The sequence below is a fragment of the Canis aureus genome, chromosome 6 (genome assembly GCF_053574225.1).
Source record: "Canis aureus isolate CA01 chromosome 6, VMU_Caureus_v.1.0, whole genome shotgun sequence".
Classification (NCBI taxonomy): domain Eukaryota; kingdom Metazoa; phylum Chordata; class Mammalia; order Carnivora; family Canidae; genus Canis; species Canis aureus.
The window spans coordinates 43,733,828-43,761,620 of NC_135616.1; the positions used below are offsets into that span (position 1 = coordinate 43,733,828).

Sequence of the window (27,793 nt, forward strand, 5' to 3'; positions counted from 1 at the left end):
CTGAATGCATGACAGATGCTTAATAGACCCTGAGTTAAAGAATTCTAAAAGGAGCAGTTAGATTTAATCTAAATTCTAACATATAATCTACAGAAATGTCCCTGAGTTATTTCCCATTCCCCCATGAGTTCCCTCTTTCTTGTTTTAAATTTTTATTTATTTATTTTTTTAGTAATCTCTACACTCACCACAGGGCTTGGACTCAAAACCTGGAGATCAAGAGTCACATGTTCCTCCAACTGAGCCAGCCGGGTGCCCCGCCCAGGAGTTCTCTTTAGGGTAAAATTCCTCCAAAATTCATGATATAAGACTAAATCATTCATGAATGAACATGTCTTATATTTTCTGAATATCTCATTAATTAACATAAGTACAAACATCTGAGTGATATCAGGACAGTACACTGAAAAAAATACTTAAACTAAGTACAAAATGTTGATAATGTCCAGCTTCTATAGAGGCGAATTCAAAACTAAAAATGTTCATACCCAGTCATCAGGGAAAAGCAAGTTAAAACCACAATGATATTCATGTTCCTAAAATGACTAAATTAAAAAAAAAAACTGACAACAGTAAATGTCAGCAAGGATGTGGAGCAACTAGAGTCCTCACATACCACTGGTGGGTATCCTGGAGAACAGCTTGGCAGTTTCTTAGAAAATTAAAAATGTACCTTCCCTATGACCAGCAATTCCACCCTCAATTCTTTACTTAAGAGAAATGAAATCATATCTCCACAGAAAAGACTTCACAGAAGTTCTGTTCATCCCCTCCGCTGCTCATGCTCTCTCTTAAACAGATAAATAAAATCTTTTTCAAAAAATTAGAAGTTTTATTCATGATATCCCCAACATGGAAACAACCCAAATGTCTATTAACAGGTGAATGGATAAACAAATTGTGGTATAGTCTAAGAGTAGAATACTACTCAGCAATGAAAAGGAATGAACTAATCATACGTGTAACAAGATGGTGCCTCTGGAAAACTATGCTGAGAAATTATATTTACAGTAAATTCTAAAGCAAGGAAAACCTACTGATAGTAACAGGAAGCACTGGGTTGCCTGGGCCTGGGTGGAGGAGGGACTGATTGTAAAGAGGACTGGGAAGAAGATTTTGGCATGACGAAGATGTGCTTGGGTTAATAGTTATATGAATGTATACAGTTGTCAAAACTCCTCAAATTACACACTGAAAATGGTGATTTTTTTTTTTGGTATGGAAATTGTGCTTCAATAACATTGAAAAAAAAAGGGAGGGGAGGGGCATCTGGGTGGCTCAGTCAGCTGAGTGTCCCACTCATGATTTTGGCTCAGGTCATGATCTCAGGGTCATGACACTGAGCCTCAGTTGGGTTCCATGCTCAGCGGGGAGTCTGTTTGAGATTCTCTCTCCCTGGCCTTCTTGCCTTCCCCACTGCTTGCGCATGAGTGCTTGCTCTCTTTCAAAAAAATAAATAAAATTTTTAAAAATTAAAAATAAAAATAAATAAAAAATGAGAAGGGAAAGAGAAGTATAAAACCCAGGCTTGGGCAGCCCAGGTGGCTCAGCAGTTCAGCGCACCTTCGGCCCAGGGTGTGATCCTGGAGACCCGGGATCGGGTCCCATGTCGGGCTCCCTGCATGGAGCCTGCTTCTCCTTCTGCCTGTGTCTCTGCCCCTCTCTCTCTGTCTCTCTCATGAATAAATAAATAAAATATTAAAAACAAAAACAAAAACAAAAACCCCAGTATGATGGTTTTTTTCAGCAGTGGGGTGAAAGTAGGGGATGGAGCAGATGGGAACACAAAGATAGTTGTCACAACCAACAGTAATTCGGTCCTTTGTTGGGTATTAGTCTTACATATCTTCATTTTGTTGTTTGTGATAATGTATTGTGTAGCGTGTGATTTTTTACATATAAAATGATACCTGATAAAGAAAAATATAAATTAATAAAATACCTGGACTTCAGGGTCAGAAAACTAGGGTCTGGATTTGAGTTCTAATGAATTCTATTCCTGGATAAGTTACTTCCTTGAGTTTCTTAAAATAGATTCAGGCTAATTTACATTGGTTGTTAACAGGAACAGATGAAATAATATATATAAAGGTATTCTGAAAATACAAAATACTGTGTAAATTACTTGAAGACTTAACAATGGTAGATTGTAATGAATACTACATAGAGGACATTAACAGAACACCATTAGCAGGGGTGTTGATAATGTGGAGAGGAGGAAGAGAAGAAAGAGCAGTGAGCATATACTGAGTTCTGCTCTCGGGGCAAGTTCCGTTCTGAACTTTTTTTTTTTAAGATTTATTTATTTATTCATGAGAGACAGAGAGAGAGAGAGGCAGAGACACAGGCAGAGAGAGAGGCAGGCTCCATGCAGGGAGCCTGACGTGGGACTTGATCCCAGGACTCCAGGACCACACCCTGGGCTGAAGGCAGGCACCAAACCACTGAGCCACCCAGGGGATCCCCCCCCACCCCCTGCTCTGAACTTTTAACATGAAATGACTAGTTGAATCTTCACAAAAATCCTATGAGGTAAGTACTATTAGTGTCCACTTTGTGGAGCTGAGGAAAGAGAGGCCCAGAGAAGTTAGGCAACTTGCCTAAGGTCACACAGTTTTACATGGTGGAGACAGGATTCAAACCAGACCAGTCTGGCTCCAGAAACAATATCTTTAACATTTACACAAAAAACGGCAAGTTACATATTATAGAAAGAACTTAAGAACAAGGAATTTGGAGATAAAGAACAAGAAAAGGCAAGTCTAGATTGGACTGCATGTCGGATGTTGTTAAAAATGAGGAATATGAGGTAAAACAAGAAAAATACATTTAATAACAATCATTTAAAGGATTATTTTCATATTTCTACTTTTCTCACATTTCTATGCATTTATTCAGAAAATAACCAATCTGAGGAAATTAATTCTGGAAGAGTTGACACTCTTCTTTAAAAGATACTGTTTTATCAGACATGGCAAGATTTCTCTCCCCAGAATTTACCTTCCTCCTGAGATGGTTGTCAGGGGAGATGTCTGCATTAGGAAAGTCTTGATGATGCATATAACTTACTCAGCAGAAGGATGCTGCATTCAGTTGTAAACCAGAAGACACAGTTTTTTTTTCTTTTCTTTTTTTTTTTTTTTGAAGACACAGTTTCTAGTTGTGAGTCAAAGCACAAGGAAGTGACTTGAATGTGGTAGCTCAGTTTCCTCATCTGTACCACATATCTCACAGCAGAGCCCAAGCTAGAAAGCTAGAAATAGTGCTGAGCCTGAGCTGCAGCAACCGGTGCTACCGGTCAAACCAACCAGCCAGTAACAGCAGTCTTCCCAAAGCACAGACCATGGAGACAGCCATATCCAAAGTGGGAGGCTATTTTGTGAATTCCTCCCTCTTTAAGATCTTTATAAAGCTAATTTTACTATAATTTCCAATATAAAAATGACTAGAAAAAGAGACAGCCACTGTACATAGTATAGAGGTTCCTCAAAGAATTAAAAAGATTTACCATATGATCCAATAATTCCTGATACTACTGAGTATTTACCCAAAGAAAACAAAAACACTAATTTGAAAAAAATGTGCATTCCTACATTTATCACAGCATTATTTACAATAGCCAAGATATGGAAGCACCTCAAATGTTCACTGACAGATGAAAGGATACGGAAGATGTGGTATATCTACAATGGAATATTAGCCATCAAGAAGAATGATATGTTGCCATTTGCAACAACATGGACGGATCTAGAGAGTATTATGCTAAGTGAAATAAGCCAGCCTGAGAAAGACAAATACCAAATGATTTCACACACCTGTAGAATCTAAAAAACAAATGAATAAACAGACAAAACACAGAATCAGACCTATAAATACAGAGAATGAACTAATGGTTGTCAGAGAGGAGAGGGCAGGAAGGGCAAAATGGGTGAAGAAGAGTGAGAGATACAGGAATGAAGAAGCCAAAGGAATAAAAGGTACACTGTAGGGAATATATAGTCAATGATTCTGTAATAGCATTGCATGATGACAGCTAGTAGCTATACTTATGGTGAGTCCAGCGTAATGTATAGGGATGTCCAATGTTGTGCACCTGAAACAAAGGTAACATTGTGTATCAACATACCCCAAATAAAGAAAATCACAAACTTACTTGTAGGACTTAAAAAAAAAAAAAAAAAAAAAAAAGGTGAAAAAAAAAAAAAAAAGGTGAAGGGAGAAAAAGGAAGAGAAGTTTGTATTTCAAAATACAAAATATGGAATATAATTTTATTTGGAGAAAACTTCAATTTATTAAAAAAAAAGAAAAAAAGAGAAGAGACAGGAAGAACAGAGAATAGTAGGATGGACTTGAGGCAATATCCTAAATTCACCTCACAGAAGAAGAGGGGATAATGATGTAGAGAGGGAAAAGAGGCTTTGTAGAGAGAAGACAGCAGATTACATTCAAGGCATCGTCATCACCATCATCTTATCTCTTTAGGCAACTCAGTCAAACACCTGATGCTGCATGTTTACTAGGACAGGTCTCAGGCCCAGGAACATGGAGCCTCAGAATATAAATCAGCACTAAAATCATACGTCAGGAAAAACAAACACCCTAAAATGTAGTTATTTATTTTCTAAAGTATGTATGTATGTATGTATTTATTTTTCCTAAAATTTTTTATAATGAACATATATTAGTACTGTAAGAGTTTCTAAAAATCTTTGGGCTTTTAGCATAAGACACAGAAAGTGGTATAAAATATAAATGCTTTAGAAATGTATACATGGAAATTAAATTACACCATAAGTTAGTTTATAAGAAAGGGGAAGAGAAGATAAAAAACCAAGAAACAGAGTTCTTAAATATCTAGATTTACAGCATAAATTTCTGGTCAAATCTGTACATAATTGCTGGTTTTTAAACAGAAAAGTGTATCTGAATATACCAAAACCAACTTTGTTTCAGAGTATTTTTGTACAATTTTGTCATACTCAGATAGATATAACTATCTACTGAAAACATGCAAGTAACTTTGTTTCTATAAGAATTTAGATGTTACAATTTCCATGACTAGATATCTAAAAATAGGGTTACACAATATAAAAAGATTCTCGCTTTGCAATTTGTCTGGTAGGAGAGGTATATGCAAAAAAATGTAAATGCACAAATAGTCCTTGTAACACTTGCAAAATTTAAGAGGCGGGTGCCTCTTACAACCCTTTCTTTCTTTCTTTTTTTTCTTTAAGATTATTTATTTATGAGAGAGAGAGAGAGAGAGAGAGAGAGAGAGAGAGAGGGGCAGAGACACAGGAGAGGGAGAAGCAGGCTCCCTGTAGGGAGCCCAAGAAGGACTCCATCCCTAGGACCCCAGAATCGCACCCTGAGACACCCAGGTGCCCCTCTTACACCTCTTTCTAATGTAAAAACATACCCGGCTCTTTGGCTGTGGCTCCTCTTTCCTTTGGATCCTCAGAAACTATTAACTGTGTAAAGCATTTCCTTCCCAGAGGTTTTTCTACAGCTGCTATCTAAAAAGTTAAAAAACAAAAACAAAAAAAAACTTGGGGAAACTATTCCGTTAAGTTAGAAAGCTGAAAATAATTTGAGAAAGGTTTGATTATTTCCTAAAACAGTCCACACAACAGACATAAGAGTTAACATTTTGCCATAAATATTTTCGAGGAAACAGTCTCTTACCTTATGTTTGGATAAAAGAGGACTGTAGAAAAAAAAAACAAAAAACAAGATTTAAAAAAAATTACAGCAGCAATATGCTTCCAAACAAATGTCACTGAAATGGCTGTAAAAATAAAATATAGCTTCTCTGGATTCTAATATTAGCACAGAACATTTCCAGGGCTGAAACATTACCACTGGTTCACACAGTTCAAAGGGCAGCTCTATCATGTGTTACTTTCTCAGCTAGCCAACTACTACTAAAAACCCCCAAAGAAGCTGTGAATACTTAGCCCCAGAAAAAAAAAATTAATATGTTGCTAATAATGTAAAGAGTATTTTATACACATATTTTCAAAATTCCAGTTTATGTCATTATAGCCTGAAACAGGTTATGATAAAAGATAATTTTATTGGCATTATCCATGGAAACGGGCAACAAAAAAAGGAATTTTTAAATATTATGTGTTTTAAGGGGATATCAAGGATAAGAGAATGCATTTGTCCACAGAAAAGGTATGCACACAAATATTCATAGCCATTTAATTCACAATACTCAGAAACCAGAAAGGATCTGAATGCCTGTTAACACTATCATGGATAAATAAATTGATACACAATCACACAGTGTATCTGCACAGGAATAAAACCGAGCTAATTACCATTACATGCAACAACATGAAACACAGACCTAACACAATGATGAGCAACAGCAGTTAATACAGAAATCTGCATTCTGTATGATTACGTTTATAAGAATTACAGAACAGGCAAACAGACTGTTATGGAGCTTAGATAGTGGTTATTTTGGGGAGTGGGTACTGACCTGGTACAAGCGTGAGGGATCATTCTGAGGGGCTGGGCTATTCTGTCTTGGTCAGTGGTAGTTCCATAGACATATATGTGTATATAAAACCTCCCTGAGCTTCTGCATTTTCATGTAAATAAATTAAACACTACTTTTTATAGTAAAAAATTTGGGGGGTTATCCAAATTTAAAGCTAAAAGTGCTGTGCCAATATTATATGAAATAAATATTTGTTTTTAAATAATTTAGACAACTCCAACACATTTAAAAACTATGAGTTCCATGGGTAAGACAGGGAAAGTGTCTGTTCTGAATATTTTGAAAGAACACAATCTCCTTTATCTATCGTAAAAGATTCCATTATTTTAAAAGTCTAAGAAGTTAAACATTAATTTATTTAACATCCTAAGAAACTAGATTATAATGCAGAGTCCCTAAAAATATTGTTTCAAAGGTTCAAATCAATGGAAGAAAACTATCATGTTTCATCAATGAGCAACATTTTTGAATCTACAAAGATTCTTCAAAGGCTGGTCTCCAAAATAATTAGACCCTAAAGCAACTATCTACTAGTGAGCTAAACAACAATTACTTGGGTCTGTTTCATCAGTGACAAATACACTTTTAGTTTACTTCTTTAGTTAATTTTGGTGGAAAAGGAGAAAAAGTTATCAACAGAATGAAATCTTCTAGCTTCTGTATCAAGGATTCTTATACATCCCAGACATCTGCACTAGTTTAAACACTACCAAGTCCCCTCACCTTCAGAATTCTGAGTCTTAGAATAATGAATTCTGAAAATATATTTATTTATTTTTTCCGAAAATATATTTAAGTGCTTTATTATTACTATAATTTAGTTTTGAAAATCCTAATTTTTGATACAAATCAAGCAATTTAAAATTATCTGGTAAGTGTAAAAAAAATAAGTGGTAAATATAGCTTTCCTTTTGCAGTATTTTGGTTAAGTATCATACTGTTTCTACATCCCACTATTAGACAAATCTTACAGATTTTTTTTTACAACAACCTACAAACAGTGGCAAACAAGTATAATAAAAAAATCCTAATATACAACTTTCTTCTATTTCAATCACCTAATTTCTTAACCAAAAAGAGATCAAAATTAGAAGTTATATATATTAAAATTTCTGATTAGAAGGTGCTTTAAACTTATGTAAAGTTGAACTTTTACTTACTTCTCTCTCAGAAATTATAATAGAAGCTGAGAAAGATAAAAGCTAATCAGATAGAAGCTGGTAAAAGCCAATCATTTTATTTTACCTGCTTTAATTTCTCCAGCTGAAAACATTAATAAAAAAATGGATCATGAATTTCAGATAGCCAGCACTACAATGCTTCAATACTCTACTCCAACTCATTCTACACAAATACTGATGTACTTACTCTTTTTTTTTTTTTTTTGATGATGTACTTACTCTTGATGTGTTGTGCAAAATTTGGTAAGCTGTTCAAAATCTTCACCATTAAATCCTTTTTCTGAATTCCTTAGAGATGTAACTGTATGTGGTTGTACAGTTTTCCATTTTGTTTCTAAATTTAAAATATTTGTTAATTATTAGCTACTACCAAACATATTTAGGGGGCAAAAGTAGTTAACTAGTACCACTGATAAAGATCTCCATACAAAATTATCTTCTCATGCAACCCAAGTTATTAACACAGAAATAACTAAGTGACTACTTTTCACTATGAGTAAATATTATCTCAGAGACTAAATTAGCCAGAGGGCATGCCAAGGAATCAGAAGAAATGCAAACAGTTTTAAGTGTTCTTTTCTTGGCATTGATGCAAAGAACAAAATACAAAGAGAGAAATTTTCTCACAATGACACAGACTTGTGGTAAAAATGCTACTTTCTTTGCAACATTAACTTGACTATGGAAACATCTATTTCCTGACTTACAAAAAGCCAGGTCAAATATGTTAAATTTCTAGATAGGAACATGTCAGATTACTGATAATTGCACATCCTATGGTAGCCTGTACTTACCCCACTCTTCTTGAATGGCAGAGAGATTTGCGAGCAACTTCTCATGATACAGTCGTTCAAGCTGAATGAATTTCATTGCTTTCTCATCTGAATAGAAAATTTGAGGAAAATAGAAATCCAGACTCTTTACACGTAGCTTCTTATTTGAAGAAGAATGTCCAATCAAAACTGGGAAATTTGGAGCTTACCAAAAAAACGAAAGCACTCTAAATATTTTTAAATTAGGGTTTCTTGGTTTGGAGTAGGTTAAGTTCAATGTAGCATGTGATGCCATAGCTACTCGGGTTCCATTCTATCAGCAAACAGAAACTAAAAGAAGGTTTTAATGCTGAAGGAATGCCAGCTTACCAGTATATCTCTGGCAGAATCAATTAAGGGTAATTGAATTGGAAACAGATCCACATGGAATCCTGGAATCTAAACGTTTCCCATTTTTTCCCTCTCCTAAAATCACTTTCTGTCAAGCAGCTACATTACCCTCTGGTCAAATGTGTGTTCCTGATTTCAGCTCATCTTGACTCTACTTATTTCTCACTGAATGCTTTTCTCCCATAAGACCAAAGGCTTACTAGCCAAAACAAGGACAGAGTACAACATTATATGGATCTTTTGTAAAAATTTAATTAACTAAAAAAAAAATTAACTGGACAGAGTGATTTTCATAGTTATGTGCTTCTACTCTTTTGTAGATTTTCTTATAAGCTTCTGCCTTCTCCATCTGTATCACATACTTAGCATCATATGAGGTTGTGCTAAATTGTCCAACTGTCTATCTTCCTTTGGGCCATGTTCTAAATGTTGACCCAGAAAGAGAGAAGAGGAAAAACTCACTGTTTAGCTATTTGCCCTTCCCATGATCACTTGGAGATTCAGCTCTCTCTCTCTCATCTGTAGTCTTCAAAATATTCCAGGATCATTAAGTAGGGCAGGGAGAAGTGGGGACAATTCCATTTTCTATGACTTAAAGTATGCCAATGTTTCTCAAACTTCACTGAACATAAAAATCAGGGCAGCCTGGGTAGCTCAGTGGTTTAGTGCCACCTTCGGCCCAGGGCTTGATCCTGGAAACCCCAGGATCGAGTCCCACATCAGGTTCCCTGCATGAAGCCTGCTTCTCCCTCTGCTTGTGTCTCTGCCTCTCTCTCTCTTTCTGTGTCTCTCTCATGAATAAATAAATAAAATCTTAAAAAAAATAATCTGAAAACCTTGCTAAAATGCATATTTCTGGGTCTGACCTCCAAAAGCTCTGATGCTAAGGCTCATGGGTTTGCACACTAAGAAGTTCTTCGGGATGTGGATGCTATTCTGCACTGCATTGCATTGTGCTCATTATTTGGTTAGAAAAAGAGTTCTAGCTTCCCTTCCACGAGAATTAGATCTCCTGTGGACTTAATCATGCATTGTTGTTGTCTGAAGTGGTGACCACAGTTGGTTTGATAGGGGTCAGGATCATAACTGCATTTCCCTCAATCTGCTTAGAGATGTGGTAAAAGTCAACAAGATTGGGAGGGAGTTGAAATCACACAAATGGGGAAACACAGATGTTTAGGGCACATTCCTTCTAGAGAATCTATACTGGGCCATTCCTGGAAAAGAGAAGCAATTTTTACAAAGGGCAGTTGGAAAACTGAGTAAAGAAATGTTTCCTATACAAAAGCTAATATGCAGTCTCACTTGACAGCATCTGTTCTGTTTATTACAAGTGAAGAATTCAGTCTTCCCTTTGCAGCCGAAAGTTAGAATAAGACAGTCACGAGATTTACTGTGCATAATATGCTCAACAGGCTCTACCATATGAGTATCACTTGACTTGCACTTCTGTTTTAATTCAAAAGAAAGAAAACCCAATGGTTTTTTAAATTATATTTTCCAGCCATGTGTTCCCCCTCCCCCAACACACAAATATTTAGATTGTGGTAAAATTGGAGCTTCTTCACAGAAGGCCAAATTTAGGTGGTTCTAGAGAATTTTCTGGAGTGGCAGGAATTCTCTATACCTTGCCTTCTGAGGTAGCTACATGGGTGAACACAGCTGTTAAAATCCATTGAAAACAATTATACACACACACACACATACATATATATAAAAACTATATATATATATAGAGAGAGAGATAGAAAACAACTATATATTTTATATATATAAACTATATATATATAAAACTATATACACACACACACACACATATATAGTATGTAAATCTCAGTTTAAAAAAATGAGCAGTTCCCTATGCATCCTATGAATTTCTTCCTGTAATAAAGAAAAGGATACAGTCCTCCTCCTGGAAATAGGATTCTGCTATCTGTTAAAAACAAACAAACAAAAAGACAGGAAGTTAGATTAATAGTCGGATGAGAAGGCACAAAATTAGGACCATGACACTCTCAAAGTCTCTGATATCAAACTAAAAAAACTCTGAACTACACTTACCAGTTGAGAAGAAATCTGACTGTAGGTATAGTACACATTTTTTGAAGTCACTGATTGCAAGAAGCAAAGCAGAGACATTCTTTGATCTTTATAGCAACCCCTCTCTCCTTATTCTATTTCAAATCAAGGCTAACTTCATCAATTCATTAGAGTTTAGAAATAAGAATTTCTTAAAGATTGAGGAAAATACTGTGGGGGCTTATAAAGGTATAACACAGGTAAAAGAGTGACTCTGTATTCTAAATAAAAAAGTTAAGATGTGTGGGGCGCCTAGGTGGCTCAGTCAGTTGAGCCTCGGCCTTCGGCTCAGGGCATGATCTCAGGGTCCTGGGATTGGGTCCCAAGTCGGGCTTCCTGCTCAGTGGGGAGTCTGCTTCTCTTTGTGCCTCTTCCCTCCACCTCATGCTTATGCATGTTCTCTTTCTCTAATAAATAAATAAAATCTTAAAAAAAGAAAGTTAAAATGTGTCAAGTCACCTAAGACTCATTTGTATTTCACCAAGTACCTCATGGGACACTGATTTTTGACTTTTGGTTCTCTTTCGATATTTCAGAAAATGCAGGGTCAAGTGCTAAGAGTTGAGCAATGATATCTGGAATACACAGTGCAGCACAGGATAAAGGGCACTGGATAGAGGGGTCCAGAGTCAGAATCTTGTCCTAGTCAAGGCTTATCAGTTACCAGATTCATTCTAAGGCATATTTAAATTAAGAAATTCTTTGATTCTAACCATTTTGGGATCTTTTAGTAATACCTTTATTTAGATATAGCATTTATAAATAGAACAACAGTAAGACTATTCACCGAGAAATACTTGCACAAACTGTTGTCATATTTAGAATATTTCATATAAATACTTTATACTTTTAAAATAGTTTCATTCTGGGGACGCCTGGGTGGCTCAGTGGTTTAGTGCCTGCCTTTGGCCCAGGGCGTGATCCTGGAGACCCGGGATTGAGTCCCGCATCGGGCTCCCTGCAGGGAGCCTGCTTCTCCCTCTACCTATGTCTCTGCCTCTCTCTCTCTCTGTGTCTCTCATGAATAAATAAAAATAAAAAATCTAAAAAATATAAAATAAAATAAAAAAATAAAATAGTTTCATTCTAAGTCTCTAGTAAGAAAGGTGTCCCATCTATAGGCCCCTACTACCATTTTCCAGCCAGCTGCCACTGCAAAGAGCAACACAGTACTTGTCAAACCTATAATCTAGCAACAAAAAGAAATGGTTTTTCCCAAATCCCACAATGAAAACAGCATACTTTTAAAGGAAAATATTTGCCTACCTTAAAACTTATACTATAACTCTAACAGTTTTCCATGAGCAATATACAACTGGACTCAATCACCTCTTGGTAAAGTTTTAGTTTAACCTAATCTTGATCCATACTGACTCTCTACTCTGAGGACTTTGCAAAGGATAAATTGCTTCTCAAGATTCTGCTTGTCTTTTGACAGTTCATCAACAGTATGACAGTACTAACCAGAACTGAATCAAATTGTCAATATTTAACCAGTTTTACTTATAAAACAAGAATTTCATATACTACAACCAGTAATGGACTGACACACAGCCTACATTTGGCTCTAGAGTACTGGGGAGAGCCCTGATTTGTAGCGTTTGCTCATTTCTGTGTTGTCAATACTTCTATCATAGCCAGTGTCAAGCTACCATGATGGACCACTGAATATGGTTCTCATGAGCTAGTAGTAGCGAGCTCCAGCACACTACTGGGTTACACCTAATAGAAATCACCAACATTTCATTTATCAACTTCCAGTGAAAAAAATCTCTTGCATGGCATATAGTTTCTCTTCTGTACATCAAATACTGTTTCAGGTTACCCATGAAGATTAAATTTCTGGCTCTTCAAAGCTACTCTCCTTGACTTTGTGCATTTGTGTACCATTGGCACAGAGTTATTTATAAAAAGCTTCATACTTTTATAAACCAGACTTCCTGGCACTACAGAAATCCAAATTGCAATTAGCTTTCAGATCTCTGTGACAGTTCCAATACCATAAAAACAACTATAAAGGTATCCTGACATCCAATGTCTCAAAAGTAATAGGCATTTCTAGGTGAAAGAGCAGCTGAGGAAAATAAATACCTAAGCCATTTCCACTATAGAAACACACCCCTGGCAAATCCAGCAGGGCAAGAGCAGATGGGATTTTCTTTGATGTCCATATATCTAAATCGGGGAAGTACCCTGGTAGAGCAGAACGAACATGAGGCGTGGAGATGACGACTGCATTCTGGTCCAAACTTTGCCACTGTTAGTCATGTGACTTTGGACATGCAATGTCTCAAGCCTCAGGTTCCTTATCTGTGCAACAGGGACAATAATACCTATACCTACAATTCTGCAAGACAAGGATGCTAGGCTACTGTCAGGATTAAGTGAGGGAGTGCATATCTAGGGTAGTGGTCATCACATAGCAATAAGTGCTGAAAATGGTTTTTGAGTCAGAGTCTGAACCAGAAGTGCAAGATGCAGAGTAGAATCATGTGAAGAAGTAAGTTGACTATCACTTTGGGAGGGTAATAGTTTTAGGGTTATTCTGGCTTCAGGATTCTTTTACCTACCAGAAACCAGAAAAGGGAAGAAGGAAGGTCTATTTTTTTACCACAGTCACGGAGACTGGCTTCAAGGATCCCAGTGGATCCATTTCCTGAGTCTGACATCAGTTCTAGTACAAATTCACTGAGCAGAGTACCACACTTGATGCTTTTCCTCTGACTTCTATATGAAAAGCTTCCATGTTTATGACTTCAGTTATATACTTAGAGCTAACCTGTAATCATATTAACTAAGTATACAAAAGATTACTCATACTGAGAACAAGAATTTTAAAATGGAATCTTCAAGAGTTTCGAGAGCTAAAAATACAAATATATAACTGATGTAACTGTAGTCATGTTTCCAACAGCCTTTAGCACATATTCACTGATGGAATATCACTTCAAAAATAACAACTGTCTCCAAAGGGACTCTCCCTCTCCAATTCCTCATTTCTGTTATTGGAACTACCACTCATCCAGTCTGGATCTCCTGGCCATCTAGGACTTCTCGCATCTGCTTTCCTATCCACATCAAGTTCTAGGGATTTTTCCTTCAAAGGGACTGCAATCCATCTCTCTCTGTAGCCACTACAATGACTGTAACCAAAATGCTTTTCTTACCTTATACTTGAATTATCAATATCTCCTTTCAGTTATTTTCATTAAAATTGTGCATGCATGTGGTTTAAGGAGTCAAATACTCCTATTATATGTGTTCACAAAGCCCTCCTCTCTCTTGCCCTTTTCTCCTTTCATTGGGAATAAGTGCTCAGAGTTCTTCCTTTTTTTTTTTTTTTCTTTTAAACTGTATATTCCTAAACATGCCTATTTTGGCCACTTCTGGATTTTAGATTTTAGAAGGTGAGGACTGAGTCTTTTGTTCCCTCGGGGCTGCTATTTAGCAAAAGGAGGAAGACTAGGGAAGCAGAAGATTTGGGAGAATGAAATCAAAGTTTGATTTCATACATCTTAAGTTTGAAGTGCTCTTTTAGACATGTCAGGAGGCTGGATATTTAAGCCTGGAGTTCAGAACTGCATATTGAAGTGCTCCAAAGTATAAAAATTAGTGAAATTTATGGGGCACCTGGATGGCTCAGTTGGTTGTACATCTGCCTTTGGCTCAGGTCATGATCTCAGGGTCCTGGGATCAAGTCCCACATGGGGCTCCCTACTCATGGGTGAGCCTACTTCTCCCTCTCCCTCCACCTCTCCCCCAGCTTGCTCTCTCTCTCTCTCTCTCTCTCTCTCTCTCACATGAATAAAAAAAAAAAAAAAGACTCTTGGGCTCTTTGTGTCAGTATAAGTTAAAAAAAAAACAGAAAAGGCAGGGACTGTTTCAGATTACAGAAGACTAAAGAATCCTGATGACCAAATGCAATGTGGGGTCTTTCATGGGATCCTGGGTTAGGGGAAAATTAGTTACGTTTGTGAACAATGTGAGGGAAACCCAACTACAGATTGTCTGTGGAATAATACTCAGATATCAGCATCTCACCTCCTGCAGGAAATGTTGGGGAGCAGCTGCTAGCTTGGAAACACATGTACATGTATTTAAGGGTGATGCCATCAAATGCCTGAGGATTACTTTAAAACGTTTCAGTGGAAAGCATGTGTGCAGGTGATGGGGGACACAAAAGTTTGGCAAAATGTCAATGACTAACAAATCCAGGTGAAAGAATCAACATGAGGGGCCGGGAGTTACAGAAATTCATCAAACGTCCTCCATCTCTCCTGGATTTGTGTCTCCCTTGGGAAGCGATGGAGAGCTTGTATTCCTGGACTGACGAAGGAACTATCAGCTGGCTTCTGCTGCCCTGCTGATCCCCAGCTTTCACTCCTAACAAGGAATCCTTGAATTAGTGACAGTGAGGGTACAGTCATAATGCTTAATATCTATTTGGCTCTTACTGTGTACCAAGCATTATGTTAAGTGCTTTTACACGCATTATTTCATTTGATCCTCCACCACTTTACAGATCAAACTGAAAGCCATTTAGATTGTTAGTGGTGGAGCCCAAAGCCCTGCTTTTAAACCATGCTCTCTAAGCCCCTTCTGTCAGGGGAGGACAGATTGCTGAGATAGTTAAGAAGCATGACTTACAGGATTCAGCAAACTGATATGTTTCTCGGGGATGGGGGCAATGGAGAATTTTAGTTTGAGACATAAAAAAATTAAATAACGGGTGCCAGGCTGGCTCATCGGAAGAGTACGCGACTCTTGATCTCAGGTCATGAGTTCGAACCCCACTTAGGGTGTAGAGATTACAAAAAATAAAAATAAATTAATAAATAAACTTTAAAAACTTTAAATAATCTTCAGGTCTGATCCAGATCTACTAGAACTGCTCTGGCTGTGGGATCATATACCAGTAGAAAAGAGCATTCTTTTTACCTTTAATATAACAACAGCCCAGTGACATAAACTCCTTGAAAAGATTTGACTACATTTGCTATTTCCATCTTTACTCCAAATGTCCTTTTCCTCAACTTTTTATCGAAATTCTACAGAAGAGTTCAAAGAAGAGTAAAATCAACAGCCATTTAGGTTTCACCTAGATTTGTCAAATGTTGACATTTTGCCAAATTTGCTTTTTCTCTTGGTCTTTCCCTCTCTTATGTACTTTTCCTACTGAAATATAAGTAATATAAGTGAAAATATCATAATACAGGCACTTTGTTGCTTCACTCCCAAATACTTGGGCATGTATCTCTCAAGAACAAGGATACTGTCTCATAAAACCTACAATTCTGTGACGCCTGGGTGGCTCAGCGGTTGAGCGTCTACCTTTGGCTCAGGGCATGATTCCAGAGTACTGGGATGGAGTCCCACATCAGACTCTCTGCATGGAGCCTGCTTCTCCTTTTGCCTGTGTCTCTGCCTCTCTCTCTCCCCATGTCTTTCATGAATAAATACATTAAAAAAAAAAAAAAAACACCCTACAATCCTATTACCAGTCTCAAGAAATTAGGGCAATAATGTTGTTCAATATACAGCCTATATTCAAATTTCTCCCACAGTGTTTCAAAAACAGAGACACTAAATGTAATAAAGAAATTTGGCCCCAGAACTATAAGGAACTTGCTTGGTGAGGGAGTCTTAGTTTCTCCATTATTTTCTAATTTTCATCTTAAAGGAAAAATTAAATGCATCTCATACATATCTTATTTTTCTGAATTAGCTCCTTGTCTCCTAATTTACTCTCCCAGTCATTGGCAGAGTGATTCTTCTAAAATTCACATTAGGTTTGGCACTCCCACCATTAAAAACCCCCAGCCCTTAGGAGGAAGGTGGTGATCACTGCCCCCAACCATCCAGTGTCCATTCCCACTTCTTCTCCATCTTAATCTCCAACATCAGCTCAGCCATGTCTTTGCTGGCGCTGCTCTCTCTTCCTGCACCAGTCCACTCAGTTCTTCTAGTGAGCGCCTACATACTCTGCAAACCCCAGCTCAGCAGTCACCTTTTTTCCCCCTGATGCCCACAGAAAAAGTTAATCACGCATTTTGTGCTTCTGTGGAATCTTAAATATCTTTCTACACTTAGTACAGACATCTCCAATTATTAATCTCTAGAAATGTCTCAACTATTCCACAGTTGCTCCCTTAAGGACATATTCTGATAAGTAATCTTTGTTTGCCCAGTATCTAGCAGAGTTTTTTGGCATCTTGTAGGTACTTATGAAGCGCTGCTATACTGACTCTTACTCATACACAGCTAATTCACTACATAAAGGAAGTTAGTGATTGTCGGAACCACCGATTGATTATTCAAGGCCAGTATGTGGCCACCAGTAGTTACATGCTAAATTTCCCACCAGCCAGACCCACGGTCACCTCCTGGGCTCCCCAGTGACAAGTCAGGGAGGATCAATTACAGAGAATTTCATTTTCAGTGATTCCAAACCCTGGTCCCAGAACTGTGGTGAGGCTACAAGTGAAGGGTTTCATGGAGTACCTGGTGAAGGCAAAGGGGAAGTGCTCTGGAATCCAACTGCTCTACTTCCCCTCGTATGAGTGAGAATAGATACTGAAGCTTTGGGGCTTCTGGTTGATCATTAGCATTTATTTCTGCAGACTCTTCATCACTCACAGCATGTGTGGACACACTTAGTGCATTTTCTTGCATTGAAGCTGTGGCAGCTCCTGAAGAAAGTCCTTGAAGAAGTAAATAAAATGCCCACATTAGGATAAAGTTTCATCTTGATGGAATACCTTAAAATAATCATGCCTGCTAACTATAACATTTTCAAATAAAGCTAATCATATGGGGGGGGGGACCCAGAACCACAAGTTTTTATCCTCATTAAACTGTGCCATCATCTGCTTCTATGAGCACAAACACGAACCATTTTTTTGCAGACTTATAATTAAGAGTGTTAATAAAAAGAGATCTAAAGGAGGGCAGCCTGGGTGGCTCAGCGGTTTAGCGCCACCTTCAGCCCAGGGCGTGATCCTGGAGACCGGGGATGGAGTCCCACGTTGGGCTCCCTGCATGGAGCCTGCTTCTCCTTCTGCCTGTGTCTCTGCCTCTCTCTCTCTCTCTCTCTCTCTCTCTCTGTGTCTCTCTCATGAATAAATAAATAAAATCTTAAAAAAAAAAAAGGAGATCTAAAGGAAAGTATGCAGGGTAAAACCTGACCACAAACTTGATTCAACCAAAGGAAAAATGGATTAGCTGTAACTGGAAATCCTGGCTTGCTCAAAATAAAACAATTAAGCAGCAAAGTAAATACACTTATCATATAAAATGGCTAAGGAAGTTAAGCCCTTCTCTTTAAACTCTGGTCTGATAACTGTAGAACTACTTCTGGATCCCAGGAGAGCAACATGAATTCAGATGCCAGAGCTAATGGCCATCGAAAATTTTTTCACAATAAGAAGTTAAGTAATACAAACTTCTAAAAAAAAATCATCAATGAATAAATGCTTGGCCTGCAGCTCCTGAAATGGTGTACCAAATCTAAAAAGTTTAATCATTACATATTATAACTTCATCCTTCACTGAAGTCTCGGTATCTCTTCTAATTTTCATACTCAAAAAGATTGTCTCCATCTGTACATTTAGGTGATCAGCCTCAGAAGGGATCTTTCTCAGTAATTCAGTGTATGTACCACATCTGAGGATGCAAACTCTTTAGAGTATGCCCAGAACTTCTAAGTAAACCCACTGCTCTAGCCAGGCGGGTCAGTTCTTCATCTCCCTAGTAAAATATTCTGTACCTTTCTGAGCAATTACAGATTCTAACAGAATATTTTCTTCCCATTTATACCTATTAATGTTTACCCAAACAAAATCCATGTATTTCTAGTATTCCATGGGCCTAATGTAAACTTACTTTCCTCTGAGTACTGTATATAGCCCTATATTATGCTGGACTGTATTACAGTGATTGATGAAAGGTCTCATCTTCATTAGATCAAAACTCCTACATCACAAAAATTAATTTATGGGCCATGGTTATTGTAATTACAACCAGCAGTGTCTTCAGCACTAAAATTCCAAGTACTGTGATTTCTAAAATTAATTACCTATGATGGTTCTTTATATTTTAGAAAATTCTCTTCTATGAATTTTGTATCATTTGGGATAAGGAAATACAAGGCCTGGTGATAGCCTGCCATTTTTGCAAGGATGGTATTTGTGAAAACAGGGATGATTCTTCTTTCTAATTTTCTACCCAAATGGCAAAAGTGCCAGTGTGAGAAGAGAAGCTTTCCATAGAGAACTACAAAGAAACTAAGAGAACTACTGTTTCTTTCCCTTTTCCCTGGCCACACTAATATGTTCAAGACATTTAGTCTCATCTAGACTGTGATAAAGTCAGCCTCCCAAAGTCTATACTTCTCTTGATTAAATTCTTCCCATATAGTTATCAAATATTACTCCATGCTTCTTCCTTGAAAAAAATGTAGGAATTATATCATGGTCATTTTCAGTAAAGGGGAGTTAAATAAAACCCTTGAAGAATATTACCAAATAAGGACCAGATTCTTAAAGGTAATGAAAAAGGACAGAATTTAAAGGAGGTCTCTGATTCTACAGGAGGTCAGAACAGTGTTTCAAATAGTGAACTGGAAACATGTACGGTGATTATCTCAGTTAGTTAGACCATGTAGATTCATAATGGCCATGGTTCCTGCTAGATCCATTGTCAAGTTATTTTAATAATTAATGTTATGGATACATATAATTTATAAACATGCCATTTGTTGGTAAATAAAATTATGTAGCCAACAAAAGAAATTATAACAGAAAGAAGAGTATTAGTCATAAAACAAAACCAACAAAAGTTCCAAAAGCATATATACAAGCCAAAAGATTCCAAGAGCAATGGAAGGCTAATATAAACAATTAGAAAGAATATAGTACTTTAATCACCAAGTGTAGGGAGGGGATGGAAAATATGAACTAGGCTCACATGGGTCATTCCAAATGAATTAAGAGTTCAGGGAAACTTGAAAGACTCATACCACAAAAAGATTATTTACTGGGGTTGAAGATCATGAGTTTCAGAGATAACTTAATTATCAAACTTACCTCTTAAGATAACATTCCTTGCTGGGACAGAGTAGTATAAATCAAAGAGCTCTAGAATAGGAGCAAGAGACATCAGTTCTGTCATTATTTTTCCAAGTGACCTTGGGTTAGACATTTTATTCTCTTTACTGTAGTTTCCTCATCTTGAAAATGAAGGGATTCAGGACACCTGGGTGGCTCAGTCAGTTAAGCATCTGCCTTTGGCTCAGGTCATGATCTCAGGGTCCTGGGGATCAAGCCCTGTGGTGGGCTCCCTACTCAGTGGAGGTTCTGCTTCTCCCTCTCCACCTGCCCCTCCTCCCTGCTTGTGTCCCTCCTCCGAATAAACACATAAAATCTAAATCAATCAATCAATCAATCAATCAATCAATCAATCTAAGGGATTGGCCAGATGAGACCTCAGATTCCTCCTAGATCTGACCATCTCAAGCATTTAAAGTCTCCACAGTGATTCTGTTATTTAAGAAATGTAGCTAGGCTGGCCACCATGACCCCAGCTTCTAGGCCAGCTCCCATAGACCCAGGCTCTGGGATTACCCTGGTTCCAGGCAACCTCCTACTGACTTAGGCTCCAGGCTGGGTCTCATAGATACAGGCTCCCAGCCAACACCAGAGCCAGGCTGGCTTTCATAGACAGAAGTGTCAGGCCTGCCACCCCAGTGGTCCCTGATACCTCATCTACCCCCAAGAGTCCAGGACCCAAGGCCAAACCACATGAACTCAAGCATCAGGCCCACCTCAGTGGACCCAGGCAGCAGGCTGTCCCCTGTGGATCAAACCACCAGGCCTGTCCACCTGCTAACTCAGGCACCAGATTTGTCCACCCGAGGATTCTAGCGCCAAGCCTGCCCATGGTTACTACTAGGTGGCCCATCCAGAATCTCTGGACAGGCGGACTAACAGTCTCCCTGCTGAAGCCATTCTGTACAGACTGCTTCTTTAGATGTGCAGATACCAACACAAGTCCACGAGGATCATAAATAATCAAGAAAACATGACACTACCAGAGGAAACTAATAAAGATTCAATAAAAGGCTCTACAAAAATGGAGATCTATGAACTGCTTGACAAAGAATTCAGAATAATCCTCTTAAAGAAATTTAGTCAACAACACAGAGAAACAGACAAAATTAGGAAGACAGCATATGAATAAAATGAGTTTAATAAAGAAATAGAAGCCACAATAAAAATCAAATCAAAATCCTAAAGTTGAATACATTGAAATGAGAAATTCAACAGAGAGCTCCAACAGCAGACTCAACCAAGCACAAGAAGGAATCAGTGAGTTTAAGGGTATGTCAGTTAAAATTATCCGGTCAGGGGATCCCTGGTGGTTCAGACGTTTAGCGCCTCCCTTCGGCCCAGGGTGTACTGGAGTCCCAGGATTGAGTCCCACATCAGGCTCCCTGAATGGAGCCTGCTTCTCCTTCTGCCTGTGTCTCTGCCTCTCTGTCTCTCTCTGTCTCTCTCTGTCTCTCATGAATATATAAATAAAATCTTAAAAAAAAGAAAAAAATTGTAAAAAAAAAAGTTATCTGGTCGGAAGAGCAAAAAGAAAAAAGAGTGAAAAAAACCTTACATGAATCGTGCAATATCATGTAGAGAAATAACTTAAGTATTACTGGAGTCTCAGAAGGAGAAGAGAGGGAAAGAGGGCGGAAAATTAACAAAAAGAAGTAATGTCTAAAGAAATCTCCAAATATGGAGAAAGATTTGGACATCCAAGCTCATGAAGCTTATAGGTTCCCAAAAATTATCAACCTAAAAAGATCTTCTCTAAGATACATTATAATAAAACTATCTAAAATAAAAATAGAATATTTTTAAAACAGCAAGGGAGGGGTACCTGGCTGGCTCAGTCAGAAGAGTGTGCAACTCTTGATCTTGGGGTCATGAGTTGGAGCCCCACATTGGGCATAGGGATCCCCCCCAAAAGTCTCAGGTTTCTAGCTCTCAATGCTCCTGTAATAAATCTGATAAACTATTTCTAAAATACAAAAATAACAATAAAAAAACACAGCAACCCCAAAGAAAAAAAATCCCTCACACACTAGCCAACCCTTGGAAGGTATTTGTGGATTTCTCAGCAGAAACACTGCAGGCCCAGAGAGAGTGGGATAATGTAGTCAACATGCTAGATTTCAAAATAAGTTTGATGTCGCATAAGTATAACAAAAGTTTTCTTGAAAAAGTGTAATAATATATCACAATTAATACAAAAGTTCCTTTTGATAACATAAAAATTTTCTGGTAAAGACATTTATAGGTAAGAAGGAAAGCCAAATAAAAATATATACAACATGTAATTTCATCTTTGCTACAAAGTCTTATTCAATTTAAATGAAACTTTCTTTTGCTGGATATTAATCTATACAGGATCATAAAATTCTGTTTACTTTAACTTGTGAAAGTCAAATAAGTTATGGTTAAAACTCTAAGCAATTTGGTGATACTATTTATATGCAGATGGTGACAAATTCATAGGCTCTAACAATACCTGTCAACTTCATCAAGCTCTAAAATAAACATCAGTGTTTACTTGAACCCACTGAGGTTTTATTTTTTTATTATTTGTAACTACTTTGCACCAGAAATTAAAAGAATTACCTTGAGAGATTTTATTCAATTTATCATACCACCCAAATTCTATTCATTTTGATACATAAATTTTTTTTTTTCAGAGAGAGGTGTCAGTGGGAGTACAGGGGGAGAGGGAGAGAGAGAATCCCAAGCAGGCTCCACTCCCAGCATGGAACCCAATGTGGGGCTCAATTCCAGGACCCTTAGATCATGACCTGAGCTGAAATTAAGAGTTGGACACTTAACTGACTGAGCCATCCAGGTGACCCTTGACATATAATTTTTTATTTATTTTAATTCCAGTATAATTAATGTACAGTGTCATATTAGTTTCAAGTCTACAATATAGTGGTTCAGCAACTCTTTATATTACTCAGTGTTCAGTATGAGTATTCTCTTAATCCCCTTCATTTATTCCCCTTTTCCCCCAGCCTCTCCCCTCTGGTAATCACCAGTTTGTTCTCTATAATTAAGATTCTGTATTTTGTTTGTCCTTTTTTTTCTTTGCTCATTTATTTTGGTTTTGAAGTTCCACATATGAGTGAAATCATATGGTACCTGTCTTCTGGCATATAATTTTTTTATTCAAATTGGAATCTGTCTCTGGTAGTCATTAAGAGACACACTGTGGGAGAATTAAGAGACACACCGTGGGAGAATATAGTAGTATCCTTTACCTGGAAACATTAGGAATGTACCCTGATATTATTATTCACATTATTCTCTGCTACTTAATCTACTATTGGTCTGTCATCTATAAATATACCTGTGAGAATGATGAACTTAGGTAAAGGTAATACCTCACACCTGGTACCTTAGGTAGTAAGTACTCAGGAGAATGAAAACTTACCAGAGACAAAGTGGGAATTAGCAGGATGCTACACAGAAGGCACTGAGGCTGAGGTAAAGGTCGAAGTAGTGATGATGCTTAGAATAAAATGTTCACAGTGATGATGTAAGCTAAGCTAGGGATGAGAGAAGGGTTATTTAAAGGCCTAATACAGGGGCACCTGTGTGGCTCAGTCAGTTGAGCATCTGCTTTCAGCTCAGGTCATGATCCTGGGGTTTTGGGACTGAGCCCCGAACTGTCTCCTGCTCTGTGAGGAGTCTGCTTCTCCCTCTCTTTCTTTCCCATTGGTGCTCTCCCTATATCTCTCAGAAAATAATTAAACAAACAAATGTATAATGTAAAAACAAAGGCCTAATACATTTCAAATTCTACAGACTACTACTCAAAGTATAAGGATATCATCTGATACGCAGGATCGTGTGGTCTTAAGAGAACAGGCTGTTCACACGGTCAGCCTTTACAGGGCAGGTGTACGCTACAGTGCCATGACCTCAGCCCTGAGCATGGTGCTGACACAGACCAGGTGCCCCAATACTTCTGGGACAAAGGTTGACCAAATGTTAGTGCCTCTTGTGGAGTATACCACAAGCCCATTACACTATGTTACTTAATTCTCACAGCAACATTATAAAGTAGGTATTAGAAATTATAGATGAGGGATCCCTGGGTGGCGCAGTGGTTTAGCGCCTGCCTTTGGCCCAGGGCACGATCCTGGAGACCTGGGATCGAATCCCACTTCGGGCTCCTGGTGCATGGAGCCTGCTTCTCCCTCTGCCTATGTCTCTGCCTCTCTCTCTCTCTCTCTCTGTGACTATCATAAATAAATAAACGTTAAAAAAAAGATTTATTAAAAAAAATTATAGATGAAGCACTTGAAATTCATCAGAGATTACAGGAGAGATTACTGGAGTCAGGGTGTCTGGGTTTGAGCCCTACATTTACTGCTTCCTAGTTCTGGGACTAGGCAAGTCAGTCTCTTTAATCCTTAAGTTTTCCATCTGTTAAATATACTGCCTTTCTATCACATAAAGTCTCCTAAGAAATTACAGTTAGATCAGAAAGTAGTAGGCATTTCCATTTATCCACAATTCTGTGGCCTCTCTCCTTTTAAATAAGAGCACTAAGTTTTTGAAGAAACATATTAGGAAAAAAAAATCTAAGATTCACTGATTTTTTAAAAAAGATTTTATTTATTTATTCATGAGAGACACAGAGAGAGAGGCCGAGACGTAGGCAGAGGGAGAAGCAGGCTCCTTGCAGGGAACCTGAGGTGGGACTCGATCCCCAGACCAGGATTATGCCCTGAGCCCAAGGCAGACGCTGAACCGCTGAACCATCCAGGCATCTCTAAGATCCACTGATTTTATACTTTTTTATACTGATCCACTTTTTTATACTTTCCCTGAACTAAGTGTTGAAGTGCTCACTACACTGATGCTGCATCCAGTTAGGAACCCAAGGGAGAGCTACACTAGCATCCAGAGACAACTGCTAACACACATCAAACTCCACCACTTCCCACTTCCCTTCAGAGTGAACCATCCATTCTTCTTCTCCGAGGTCTCATCTCATCTTCTCACGTGTGGTTGGTAACACACTTAGAGGAGAGGCATGCACCATAATGGTTCTGTGGTAATTTATGGTAACTCCAATATGAAAAAGAATTCCTTTAAACATATTTTAAAATTCAGCAAAAGCGAGGGCACCTGGGTGGCTCAGTCTGTTAAGCATTTGACTCTTGGTTTTGGCTCAGGTCGTGATCTCAGGGTCATGAGATCAAGCTCTGCTCAGTGTGGAGTCTGCTTGAGATTCTCCCTCTCCCTCGGCCCCTCCCCAACTCTAAAATAAATAAATAAATCTTAAAAGAAAAATGTCAGCAAAAGTGAGATAGCATGGTGTAACATTTAGGCTAAGTCTAAAGTCAGAATACCTGGGATAGAATCCAAAGAGTCTCACTTATTAGTTAAATGATATTGGGCAAGTTATTTACTCTCTCTGTGCTTCAAAAGCTTCATCTATAAATTGAAGCTAATTGTATTACCTATTTAACAAGGCTGTAAAGAAGAGTAAATGAGATAGAAAGCACATATTACAGTAGCTGGCAAACAGCAAGTGCTCAATAAATGCTCAAGAACAAATTTTGTTTTAAAACTCAGCCAGCTGAGGGGTGCCTGGGTGGCACAGTCAGTTGAGCATCTGACCTGAGCCGAGATCATGACCCAAGCCAAAATCAAGAGTCCAATGCTTAACCCATTGAGGGAAGCTGGTGCCCTTGCCTTCCATCTTTTAAACAGAGCTAATATCACATCCTAAAGGTTAATGACTTGATGTTTCCTTTTTTCTTTTAAGAATTATTTATTTGAAAGAGAGAGAGTGCATACATGCATATGTACAAAGCAGAGGGAGCAGCAGAGAATCTGAGATAAGGGATATACAGGCTTCCAGTTCTAGAGTGAATAAGTCATGGAATAAAAGACATGGCATAAAGAATTCTTATTCCTTAGCTATAAAAAACCTTTTTAGGGATCCCTGGGTGGCACAACAGTTTAGCGCCTGCCTTTGGCCCAGGGCGCAATCCTGGAGACCTGGGATCGGATCCCACGTCGGGCTCCCGGTGCATGGAGCCTGCTTCTCCCTCTGTGTATGTCTCTGCGCCTCTCTCTCTCTCTCTCTCTCTCTCTGTGTGACTATCATAAACAAATAAAAATTAAAAAAAAAAAAACTTTTTATTTTGGTGTAGTCCCAATAGTTTATTTTTGCTTTTGCTTCCCTTGCCTGAGAAGACATACCTAGAAGATCATTTTTAAGGCCAATGTCAAAGAGATTATTCCCTATGTTTACTCGTAGGAGTTTTATGGTTTTGGGTCTTACATTTAAGTCTTTATTTAACCCATTTTGAGTTTATTTTTATATATGGTGTAAGAAAGCAGACCAGTTTCATTCTTTTACATGTAGCCGTCCAGCTTTCCCAGAACCATTTATTGATGAGACTGCCTTTTCCTTGGTGTACATTCTTATCTCTTGTTATAGAAAGTTTGGCCACATACTTGTGAATTTATTTCTGGGTTCTCTATTCTGTGCCATTGATCCATTTGTCTCTTTTTGATCCAGTACCATACTGTTTTGATTACTATAGAGTTGTAGTGTATCTTGAAATCTGTGATTGTGATACCTCCCTGTTGTTGTTCTTTCTCAAGATTGCTTTCACTATTTGGGGTTTCCTTTTCTGTAAAGAAATACCATCAAGAGGGGAGGGGCAAGATGGCGGAAGAGTAGGGTCCCCAAGTCACCTGTCCCCACCAAATTACCTAGATAACCTTCAAATCATCCTGAAAACCTACGAATTCAGCCTGAGATTTGAAGAGAGAACACCTGGAATGCTACAGTGAGAAGAGTTCGCGCTTCTATCAAGGTAGGAAGACGGGAAAAAAGAAAGAAACAAAAGGCCTCCAAGGGGGAGGGGCCCCGCGAGGAGCCGGGCTGAGGCCGGGGCGAGTGTCCCCAGGACAGGAGAGCCCCGTACCGGAGACGCAGGAGCTGCACCAACCTGCCCGGGCGGAAAGGGGCTCGCAGGGAGTTGGAGCAGGACCCAGGAGGGCGGGGATGCCCTCGGGCTCCCTGGGACAGTAACAGAGCAACTGCGCACGGGGAGAGTGCGCCGAGCTCCCTAAGGGCTGCAGCGCGCACGGCGGGACCCGGAGCAGCTGGAGGGGCTCGGGCGGCGGCTCCGCGGAGGGGGCTGCGGGGCGGGAGCGCGAATCCAACAGCGCAGGCCCGGGAGCACTGGGCGCCAGGACACAGCCCAGGATCCGGCCTCCTCCCGGGACAGGCAGAGGCCAGGAGGGCCCAGAACCGCAAGGACGCTCCTGCCCCGCCCCGGAGCCTCCAGGCCCTGCAGACGGAGAGCTCCGTAGTTACTGCGGGGGCTGAATCCAGGGCTCTAGAGCTGCCACCGCCACTGGGGTTGTTCCTCCTGGGAACAGATCAACAAAACCAGGAGTTGGTTCTTTGAAAGAATTAATAAGATAGATAAACCATTAGCCAGCCTATTAAAAAGAAGAGAGAGAAGACTCAAATTAATAAAATCATGAATGAGAAAGGAGAGATCACTACCAACACCAAAGAAATACAAACGATTTTAAAAACATATTATGAACAGCTATACGCCAATAAATTAGGCAATCTAGAAGAAATGGATGCACTCCTGGAAAGCCACAAACTACCAAAACTGGAACAGGAAGAAATAGAAAACCTGAACAGGCCAATAACCAGGGAGGAAATTGAAGCAGTCATCAAAAACCTCCCAAGACACAAAAGTCCAGGGCCAGATGGCTTCCCTGGGGA

At 38.7% G+C, this 27,793-nt stretch overlaps 1 protein-coding gene across 4 annotated transcripts in view; it reads right to left on the minus strand.

Annotated features, from left to right (window-relative positions):
- Positions 1-27,793, minus strand: part of CNST (consortin, connexin sorting protein) — a 122,610-nt gene that overhangs the window by 23,789 nt on the left and 71,028 nt on the right. For 3 of the 4 annotated variants that reach the window (XM_077901358.1, XM_077901359.1, XM_077901360.1), the window contains 7 exons: positions 20,020-20,070; positions 17,437-17,636; positions 10,759-10,789; positions 8,488-8,574; positions 7,913-8,027; positions 5,687-5,708; positions 5,421-5,517 (listed from right to left, as the gene is read on the minus strand). In XM_077901358.1, the coding sequence (XP_077757484.1) occupies positions 5,421-5,517; positions 5,687-5,708; positions 7,913-8,027; positions 8,488-8,574; positions 10,759-10,789; positions 17,437-17,636; positions 20,020-20,070 (603 nt within the window). The remainder of the gene's footprint in view (positions 1-5,420; positions 5,518-5,686; positions 5,709-7,912; positions 8,028-8,487; positions 8,575-10,758; positions 10,790-17,436; positions 17,637-20,019; positions 20,071-27,793) is intronic. The other variant, XM_077901361.1, reaches the window with a different exon arrangement.